General features: G+C 29.5%; 1 protein-coding gene across 6 annotated transcripts; it reads right to left on the bottom strand.

Moving 5' to 3' along the window:
* Positions 1-246: 246 nt before the first annotated feature.
* On the bottom strand, positions 247-11,512 carry LOC143343577 (FHIP family protein AGAP011705). Of its 6 annotated transcripts, none has more exons than XM_076768594.1 (12): positions 11,445-11,512; positions 9,763-10,357; positions 9,452-9,663; positions 8,736-8,987; positions 8,518-8,668; positions 8,193-8,438; positions 7,380-7,427; positions 5,931-6,098; positions 4,327-5,604; positions 3,840-4,038; positions 3,456-3,612; positions 247-2,935 (listed from the first exon to the last, which is right to left on the bottom strand). In XM_076768594.1, exons 2-12 carry the CDS (start codon positions 9,910-9,912, stop codon positions 2,773-2,775), a joined length of 3,024 nt encoding a protein of 1,007 aa, XP_076624709.1. In that variant the 5' UTR covers positions 9,913-10,357; positions 11,445-11,512; the 3' UTR covers positions 247-2,772. The 6 variants fall into 6 exon arrangements, with proteins under 6 accessions (XP_076624709.1, XP_076624708.1, XP_076624712.1 ...); XM_076768593.1 differs by having other exon boundaries at positions 9,763-10,389; positions 11,445-11,466; XM_076768597.1 differs by lacking the exon at positions 11,445-11,512 and having other exon boundaries at positions 247-2,688; positions 2,770-2,935; positions 9,763-10,448.
* Between the last annotated feature and the right edge of the window lie 217 nt (positions 11,513-11,729).

Below are 11,729 nucleotides of genomic sequence, written 5' to 3'. Positions count from 1 at the left end.
ATAAATATGATACATCATAAATATATTAATATTATATAAATAAATATATATCCAAAATATTAATCATAAATTATATGTGCAAATTCTATAGACAAAACATTAGAATACTAGGATTTTTAAATTAGAAGGATCAAAGTTGGTAGGATAGAGTAAAATTTAATTTACACAAATTATAATAATTACATTTTTGTATATTGCTTTTTATTAAAACATTTTCAATATAACACGATAATATACGCTCTATTTTATATTAAATTTACAATGTACAATTCAGATAGATAACATTATATTCAAAATTTGTATGTATATACAGTAAATTTTGCAACTCAATTGAATAATCGTGACAACTATCTAATTATGTAGAAGTAAGTCAATTTTTGATGCACTCATTCAAGAACTCGTTTCATAATTATTATAAACGTAATTACATAATTACTCTGTAACAAATTGCAGTATATTATTCTACAACAAAATATAGTAGATTTTTACATTAAACAGAAATGCAATTCTATAGCTTTGATCAAACGTAGAATTATATTACTTTTGATATAACGATAAAATTTAATTATTCCATACTCTTATCATTTATAGTATACAATTTACATTTTCTTTAGAAAATTTTTCGAAATAATTGAAGTAATAAATTTAGTTATTGGACGAAAATTATTACTTAAATATATAAAAATGTATATGCAATTCTTGGATGATCTGAATCTTTGAATAATTACAATAGACTATTGTATTCTTTAAATTTATCAACAACATTAAACATAACAGTAAAGTAAATGTTATATTAATAATAAATATTAAATTATATTATTTGTAATAAAACACCAAGCATATAAATTTGTTTGAAAATACTGCATGTTTCTGATGAAATATACGAATTAACAAAATTCTGTACCGCGATGTATAAATTACGTTTTGAAATATCTATATAAATAAATTTGACAAATTGTTGTCGATGTTAAGATAATATTGGGACTTGTTAATAAAATTAAAAAAAAATAATATCATCGCAACATGCATTATATTCAAACGCTGCAAGCAATTATTAAGTTACATAAATTTGATGATAGTATTTGATCTAACACTATTATCTTCAACATTATGAAGAAAATCCTTCATACGAATTCAATATCTTTAAAACAAAAATAAAGCTAAAATATTTTAATAAAGACAATTTACGAGGAGCCTAGTTTAATATCACATTACGGCAAGTATTTTATACTAAATACAAATTTTAAAGTGATCAAAAAATATGTCATTCTACAAAGATAAACGCAATACATAGTCACGATGTTTTCTGATATACATTTTGTATGTTCACTGTTATTAAATTGCATCTTAATTCTCATAATATATTAAAAATTGCACTCATATCAATGATTATTAACAAAAATTGAGCTGAATTATTTCACGTATTAATAATTAAACTTTGATATGTAATTCATGTACATATAGGCAAGCATTTTATATTTGTGCAATAAGATTGCAATATTGGCAAGTATTAACTACTTTTTAGTTTGCCATACCATTGTACAGGTAGTTGCAATGCTTTATTTTGTGTGCTTTACAATATAAACTGTAAACGATGAAAAACAAATTGGACAATTAATATTATATCATTAATATAAAAGCATATAATGAAATGGTATTTTACACTTTATCCAATATGACAGTAGTAACAATCACAATAAATATATTTAACAAAATTATCATTAAATATACTGTATATTATTAATATCTGTCAACTTAGATTGACGTGCTCATTTTTAGCAACAATTACTTAAAAATTCATGATTTGAGGTATAAATTTCCATCTATATGAAATATTGTGCTATTAAATTTTTAAAATATACTTCTGTATGTACATTAATTGGTAATTGCATGAGTTTGCTCACATAATAAATTAAGTACAAATAATAAAAACAGGCTTGTTAATTATTTTATATTATGCACCTTTATCAAGTGTAAAATTTGGAAATTTTATATGCCTATATACATATATTACTCGTTTCTTTTATAAAACTAATTTGTTATAGAAATTATTTGATTGTTAAGTTGTGAAAAACATTTGGAACAATTTCCAAAATGTCAAATATAATATAGCTTATTAAAGCAGTAAATTGGCACTTTTTTAATTAATACATATTTTTTTTAACTATTTTCGGTATTGAATTGCTGCACAGATTCAAATATAATTACAAATAAATTTATTAATAAATTCGATTTGTTATATCTGTAATAAAAAATAATTAAATTCTGTAATAATGTAGTATGTAAATATCATATGGGAAATTGCTCTAAATGTCAGTCTTCGCAATAAGATTCGGCCGATTATGTTTAAATATTAATTAGTACTTTAATATCGCCTATAAAATAAAAGTTCGTATATTATACTCTTCCGTTAACACAATGTTAACGTAATGTAATTTCTGTTCCTAATCGATAACATTAACAGAAACACAAATATATCCACAACATTTTGTGTTAACTACTTAATTTATCGTTTGTATATTTGCAAGATAAAATAGAGTTATAATTTTTGTATATGCAGCAACATACTGTGAATATTATTATATTTTATCGGACAATAAATCAAGATAATCATTCTAAACACTATAGTATGATTATTTCTATTATTTATAAATCTAGCAGTATATCACATATTTATTTATTAAAACCCTGCAAAAGGGGAAAGTGTTTTTTCAATAGAATTATCCTATCGTCAACTGAATTTTAATTTGTGATCTTGAGTCATCTTACATATTAAATTTTAAACTCCAGGCTATGTGTAAAAGACATAATGGCATGTTCCTGTGTAATAGCGGCCAACTCTTTTAACCATTCGTCTAATATAACTGCACATAAGACCACATTTTGTACTGGACTTACTTCGTTTGGGGATTCCCAGGACGTTTTCGTATAATACCTAATAAATTACGAATTTGATTCTATCATTATAATTTTTCAAAGTGTTGCGTCGCGAAACATGCCGTTTCATTTACAACAGCAATTCGGCGTTTACATTAACGCTACAAGCCATTATCGTAAATGGCTTTAGTGTTAATGTAAACGAAATATCATAATAGCCGTCATAAAGGGCCCGCTCACGAGCGCGAAATGCAGGAAGTACCAGCGCACCTGGCTTCTTGCACTAGCATATAAAGCGCGACACTTGACATACAAAGATGACAGACAAACACAAAAAGATGTACAAACAACACTACACGGTGCAACGTACAACGAACGAAAGAGAGAACCCATGGAGCTACAGTCCACAACAAACTCAAGAATAAGAATAACATTTATCTAGACAAACTTATATCCGTGAATTACGAAATTTTTAACGAAAACGTTATGAAGTATCGCAGAAGGCTTAAACACAGTAATTTGACAGTGTAAATAGTAATTTTCTTTTAAAACCGAGGGAATAATGGAAAATTACTTACCGGTATCCGGAACCATGCCCAATAGCTTCTAACTGATTTTCCGACATACCAGTTGGTTGATTAATAGTACCAATTAAACTACTTGAACCAGAGCTACCACTCGACCTTCGAAGCATTTGTGTAAAAGATGACGTTAAACTCCATCTTTTGCTTTCGCCTGAAAATGTAATTCTTTAAGTATAGTCTTGAAATCTACTATTTATTCGTTACTTAGGCCTAAATTTTTATGAGTGTACCTACATTGTTTGAATACTTCCAGAGCGTGCGGCAAACGTTAAAAGTAACATGATATTAACTAATGTAATTGTATATGAATATGAATGAAGTATTAATACGAAACAGGATAAATTATATGAAAATGATAAAAATAATAACAAGTTATACCTCTCGAGAATGACTCCCCACTTAAAGAATTTCTTTTAACAGGCACAGAGTGGGCAGCAGCCTCTAATGCATTTTTTCTTGCATTCACTAATTTATCTTCACGACTAATCAAAAATAATCGTGCTTGTTCTACCAATGCATCCACATTGTTATGCTGAGAAAGATACTGATCTATTTTATGTTTTAACGATGCAAGTACCTGCAGAAAACAGAATCATATTTTAAAATAGTAAACAATGTACAGTAAGTCCTCGAGATACACAACACTGTTTTCATTTATATTCTTATAGATATTTTGTACGTGTGCTGCTCATAAATATTAGGACACCTGGCCGAAACATTATTAATCTTTGGATTATAATAACTTTAACTTTGACTTTCACATTCTTAAGTTGAAGTTTCTTTTACTCTAAAAAAATGTTAAAAAACTTGGAGGACTTACTGTATACGACACTCTTGTACTGAAAGTATTTATGCGATTACGAACCTGGAACAGTGATCTAATACTGGGTTGAAACACCAGGGAATGATTTAAAAGAAACGATTGTAATAAAGGCTGAGGGTAAATTGCCAGTCTACTGATAAGTCCGGTTAAATGTAAATTAACATATAAATTATTACTTGTCATACATTCAAGCTTTCGTAAAAGAACGTCCAAAAATATGCCGACATTCGGCTGTCCATTAAATACATCTTGACGATAGCCGTCTTTACTTTGTTTATTTGCCGTTGAATCTTCTGGTGTGATCGAACTCGATTCCATAATATTATGAAGAAATATATCATGTTCTTTGTTTGATTCAATGCCTAGTTTTTCGTGTTCGCTTATTCGATCTTCGCTAGGTTCGTTATCTGGAGTTGACTCCGACGAACCCTTAAATGCGAAACTTTCGTACCCACTACTTTCCCCTAACGATAGCAGCGAGTTCATGGCGGTATTTGAATCGTCGATACCACTATCAGGTTCCTTTTTATCTATTAATGAAACTTCCTTAATAGACTCTAATATTCCAATGTCTTCGCTCAATAATTCAGCAATATCTGCATCTAATTTCACTTGTTCTTCCAACGATAATTCTATTCCTGTTACCGCGAGGGATTCTGTCTTTACATCTTTCTCTACCGCATGTAATTCTTTCCCATCTAATAAGGTCTGAATATTAAGTAACATATTATCCATCGATAAATTTTCGCTAATTTCATTGGCAAGCGTCGATCGCTTTAACGTTTCTAACGACAAAGCCTTGGTTGAATCGGATTTTTTTTTAGGCTTATCTAGCAATACATTATCATCTATCAATGTTGTTGCGCTGCTAGTCGTACTATTTTTAGGCAATTCTCCATAGTATTGATACGACCAGTTGGAACACGCGGTTCGGCAAGCTCTTATTTTTTGTCGAGCATCGCATAAATACGCATGATAATTTCCATATAAACTATCCGACGATCTGGCACCGTAATTTATGGACGCAGGCAACGATTTCAAAGGTTCGGACGTGGCGTTCGAATGTTTTTCTTGCGCCACGTTATTAGGTAAAGAATTGAATTGCGAATTCATGGACGCAAGTGGCGAACAACAATTTGGCATCAGAGATAAGAATTTTTCAGCCGCGCGTCCAAATGGATCTATGTCCCTTAGCCTTCTACGCTGAGAAAGCATTACGTGGGAACAGGGACTCAACGCGCCTAAGCATAATTCTAACATAACGTCTTCACAGTTTAAATTGACCAATGTTTCAAATAGCGCCAGAGTTACTATGCACAACTAAAACACAAAAATGTTACGATCGAATTAATGAATTATTTAAACAGAATAATATTATCATAAATATGTTAAACATATTTGTTTATACTGTATGAATTATAAATTATTATTTTTTAAATTTAATACTGTCGATCTCCAAGGGCCGACATAGCGCTAAATGTGTTAAGTTTATTTGAAACATTTTTTTAAACTTTTACAAATTACGAATACATACAGAACAAGAACAAACGATCAAAAACTACAAGAGATAATAATCTATTACTCATGGGCCAATTTTGCTTAAAGTCTAGTTAATTGTCAACAAATGGCAAATACTAAAAATATACCCGCGATCTGGAAGATATCCTTTGAATAAGACTGTCCAATATTCTGCACTCATCATAATTATCTTCGAGTAAAAATCTAACAAGCGATCGCAAAAGACCAGGATCGGTTACGGATCGAAGAAAGAGGTCAAAATATGCTGTTGCTGCAACTAACTCTTCCACAGTTGTCTGTAACGTTAAAAGCTTAGTCATCTATAACTTTGTATAAATATACGTTAAATTGTTATCTTCTTCGACCAAATACTTGGTTTTTAAAGTAATCTAAATTCTTAAAGAACGCACGATAATACGTTAGAAATGTTTAATTAATAAATAAGCAGTTATTAATACAGTAAATTTTCGACTTATGCGAAAAACTTTAGAACGAATTAACCGCATAAGTTGAGAACTTACTATGCAGCGCATACTAGAATCATGATTTGGAATTCTTATATTTAGATATTAATACAATATAATATTAAAATTTTACTTCGTGGTAAAAGAAGGACATTAATCTCCACAGAAACACAGTAATGTAATAAGTTAATTAATTTAGTTAAAAATAAACACGACTTCAGAATAACGGACAATACGATAATTAAACATAAATATTTTATGACCAATTTTACAGATAATAAATGAAAGTTAAAAGCGATGCATTTTCTCGGTAGGCACAGTCGTTTAATATCTTATAATTATAGTTATTACTATAATTTTACCATTCAACATAAATGTCAAAAAGAGTAACATTTACAAATCTTATTTAAAATATAGGAAACATAACAATTAAAATAATTAAAAAAAAAAATAGTACTTTAGATTATTTTCAAGTGTATTACAAATGTCTAAGAGTAAGCATTAACAAAATAGAAAAGGCAATAATCTATAATTTAAGAAGCAACTATTTATTATAGAAAGTATGAAACATACACAAAAACCAGGTAAGATTGTAGGCCATAGCGATTTGCGAATGAATATATTAAAAGTACATATAAAGATACATTTATAACTTGTAAACCACATATTCTCTTAATTTATTAAATAAATACAAATATGAATGGTATGCACACATTTGAAATTTGAAAAATCGAAAATATAAGTGTGATCTTCGTCTATAATGTATTCTAAATATTACCCTTTAAAACGATCAAACATAATATTTAAAAATGCAATTTATATGTACGTGGTTTATAAGTTGTTGTATAGGAGACATATGTTTAAAACGTGTGATGCGTTTAAGCACAGTGTTTTAGTAAAAGCTTAAATCTGTATCAACAACTTGTTATTATTTTAGGTATACATAAGAAACTTTATGTCTAAAAACGTTACTCATTAAAGCTCAAAACATTTATATTTTTAATTAATACACGAATATGTTTATATAACATTTACATTAGTTTTAGATTTATGCTTTACTGAAACTGTAATCATTGATTTAAATTCACGCTACTTAAAGTGTTTTGTACTAACCCAATGTTCTTGTGCATCTAGTTGTTCTATGGTCAAACCAAGAGAATCCTGAGCACCATAAAAATGCCACCAGATAGCCACCAACAACCACACCACAACATAAATAATTTGAATGTCATTAGCGTTAGGCACGAATGTTTAGATCTACCATCACCATACTGACAATGCTATATGCATTTGGTAACACAAGTTTAAATTAAGATATTAGACAAATATGTGCCTATAAACTGTACTAAGTAAAAGTTGTTTGAAAAATCAACAATTTCTTAGTGAAATTAGAATTATCTACTTGATATTTTTAAATAAATAGGCAGAAAGTTAGAGTGAGATCATTAAGCAAATTATTTCAATAATAAATACACTTATTAAAAAGTATAAAAAGAATGTTAATGTATTTAGTATATTCAAAACGTTTCAAGGAATTAATTTATACGTTTGGAAAGTATTCATTGTATGATATTCGATATTTAATTTAATTTAAAACTATAAATACAGTAATAATAAATTATTTTATAGAATTTCATAGTTTAATTAATATATTGTAAAAACCTTCTTTCACCACATACAAATTTAAAGTAAAAACGATGATATTATAATACATTATAAAAAACAAAATGCAAACCTATATTTTAATAAGTGATCCTTATAATTATAGCATTAAAAAATATTTATACATACACAGTCCTAAATCCTCTTATAAATCTTTAATAAGATGACAGGATCATATGTTTTTACTGAATTATAAAATACCCAGAAAAAAACTATCATTTTGAAGATACTACAATACAAAAATATATGTATATACTTACTCACCTGCAACAGAGCTGGACCCATTACAGGTACCAAAAAGCCATGATATAAAAATTCTAGTAATTGTTTTTGAACCAAAGGATGTGCAACTTGTGCAACAGCATTACAAAACTCCAGAGAATTCATTAAGTGCATCAATGCTGGTAAATCATTAACATCGTCTGGCGTCAATCTATGCCAATCATCCGTTTCGATATCTAATTTTCTAGGCAATAGCGAATACAGCCCACTTAGACCTGTAGCTAATACCTAATTAAATAAAATTTGTATCAATAACTGAATCGCGCGTGTATTAATTACATTTAGCTTTTTTGTTAATATTACGTACAGGACATATATTAGAATGATCTGCAATATACACTCCAACTTCATCATTTTTTTTAGACAGAGACATACAAAGTAACATGGCGTCGCGTGCTTGCTGTCCTACACCACCCTCTCTATGCACGTGTGGTATTAACAGTGTAAAAATAATAAATCTGTAACATATTCGAATGTAATATCTCTACACACATATCTTACAAATAATATACATGTTCTACCAACTTGTTTTTCCCTACTGCTGTTGGATGAAAGAACAGATCGAGTAATGCCATATTTTGCATTAAAGTAACACACAATTGATTTAATAGCACTACCAATTTTTTTTCTACTTCTAATGGCATAATATCGTTCGCGCAATCCTCGAGTAATCGTAATAGTGGCCTGGCAACTGGTTCATGAGCAAGAAGAATACTATTATGCGATACTAATAGTTCATAAAGCTTTAATTGTTCCAAACGTACAGCATTATTAAATCTGTAACAATATCGCGTATCTTGAAACAAAATATAATTGATGTTATAGTGCTTATAACTAAATGCATAACACTAAAGGGAGAACACCACCGAATGTAACATTTCTAGAATATTGTCCTAAAATAGTAAAATGGATGGTACAGTAGTGCCCACGCTAGGAACCGGCCGCGGTCACTTATGTGGGCATGGTTACTTCTCAGAATTCAACGGAGATAAGGAAAGAAGATAAGTGCGAGTGAAATACAATAGCTGGCACCCGAAATCATATATATAACGTATCGATAACGGCCGGTGTCAAGTTACACTCGACACGCTCGATGTTCGTAGCCGCTTGGCTTCCGAGAACAGGTGGGGGTAACCGCGGACAGTTAAGTGGGCAATACTGTATTCCCCCATAATTGCATTATAGCAACAAAGTCTGTCTATAAATAATTACTAAATCTTCTTGTGTTATAAAATGTCTACCTTCCAGTATGTATACTCCAGTCATATAGTTTAACAAGAAGGTTTTCGCTTAGTAAATATTCCAAACAAGGAGAATGTGTTGCTGTTGTTGATTGTCTGTAATTGGTATGAGAATAAGAATCTCGCAATTCTAACACTAAAAGTGTTATCATGTGATCTATGTGATTAACAACTCCGAGAACATCATCTTGATTCGGTACTCCTTTAAGTGGCTGTAGAAATATAATGAATTATTCGATTGAAATTATCAATAACCCTACACAGCATCAAATATTTTCTAATTGCACTGAAACATTAAAATTTCGACTCACAGACGTGTGCAAGATGATTTCGTGAGCTTGTTGCCAGTGTTTACAAAAGCTGTCATAGCATGCTGATGGATCAGCGTCTTTTGGCGGAGAGTCTCTCGATCGTTGCTTGCTGAAACTAGTTCTCAGCGGACTACTTCGTAACCAACTCATTTCTTCGGCTTATATTTTATTCACTTTCAGTTCATCAGAGGCCTAATTTCACGCATCTCCTCTTTTCGAAGTCTTTCATGTTATCGATGATCATAAAGACGAGGTATTCTTCTAGTCTCCGCGATTCCAACTAACCAAGTTTCCCTGTCAAAATTGTCCTACTTATGGAGATAATCGCCCACCTACGCGACAAGGACACAATGATAATACAAATCGCATATTTATTAAGCGACTTGCGCATTACCAATGCTTTAACTAATGTGTGCAAACGTACACGTTGTAAGAATCATTTCGTATGTTGATAACTCAAATCACAATCACTTGCAATAACAAGTCAACCCATTTTTATGAAATCGCCATGTTTATTCGAATAGATCTAGAGATTAATTGTGATCTTCAGTTTCATTCCTTGCATTTCCAGATTTATTCATAATGCAGTCCCATTCTATCAAGCTTTATTTCGATAATTACAAATCTCTTAAAAAACAGAAATTAACATATTTTAATTATGACTTAAAATTTATACGTAGTTAGCACGAAGGAACTTTGTAAAAAGTTACACGCGGGTGACATAATTTATCAAAATCTGCGACATAATTTATCGATATATTTATAAATATCTGTGCTTTTAAGACAAAATGGTATATTTCGTATTTAGTTTGGTAATTTGAATTTAATTTTATACGTAAATGTTGAAATACTCTGAACGACACGGATTTGTGCCGAAGGGGAGGGGGGACGAAAGTCACCAAATCCTAAATAAAACTGAATAAAATATACATATAGTATTAGACTCGACACGTTTGAATTAACATTATTTGAAATACCATTTTAAATAACAGTATTTTACTTCATCTCATTTCATTTTAATATATTTCTATAGATATTATTTAAATCAAATTTGCAAAATATCTGTTAAATGTATCAAAATTTCGAACCCATTCTCAAAATGCTACAATATGTTTTAACAAAATTTTATCATTGAACTCAATATAAAGTTAAAATGTCATACATCTGTTAACAATGGTTGACGGTTTTTATTTCATATCATTTGTCATGCATACTTTAATAAATAATTAAATCTTATAAAAAATAAAAATATTTATATTAGATAATCTGTTATAAATGTTAAATGCTTCGGAAATAACTGTTAGAGAATTGTCATTTTACAATGATTTGTGTGGTTTGTCGTTTATAGGTTAGAAGCATCTAAATTTATTGTTATAAACGTAATCATACGTGTTTAATAAATAATAACTTAATCCTCAGGCTGATAATCTATTTACGAAGACTAGGATTTGGAGGACACTAAATTAAATTTAAAAGAGAATAATTAGACGTCTTAATTTATCTATAGTAATGTAAAGTATTCGAAAAAATATTCGTATACTGATTGTCAGAGATACTTTATATCAAATAGCAATAATTTCATACACAAAATATTATGTCAATAAAATACTTATTAAAACTTAGTAAATTAATGTAGCTCTTAAATTATATAAATTTTAATTATTTAAAATTAAATAACTTACTACAATGTATAAAATTCTGGGAATTCCTGGGCAAATATAGGAATCAACGAGAAGAAAGCGTGGCAATTCCACGTAAGAAAAAAGGCGTCAATGTTTACTTCAGTTAGGGGAAATCTGGGAACGCGAAGAAATTTCTAGACTCGAGAAACGACATTGGAAACACTCCACCTATGAAAAAATACGACAAGACAGGGGAATACCAGTTTATGGTCTTAGACATATTGCACAAAGGCTACAAAAATGACATAACTTAAAAAATGGGATTTTCAAGTTATGACTAAAGAA

Source organism: Colletes latitarsis, chromosome 7 (genome assembly GCF_051014445.1).
Source record: "Colletes latitarsis isolate SP2378_abdomen chromosome 7, iyColLati1, whole genome shotgun sequence".
Classification (NCBI taxonomy): Eukaryota; Metazoa; Arthropoda; class Insecta; order Hymenoptera; family Colletidae; genus Colletes; species Colletes latitarsis.
Note: the sequence above shows the minus strand (reverse complement) of the source record. Positions and strands in the feature narration are given on the sequence as shown.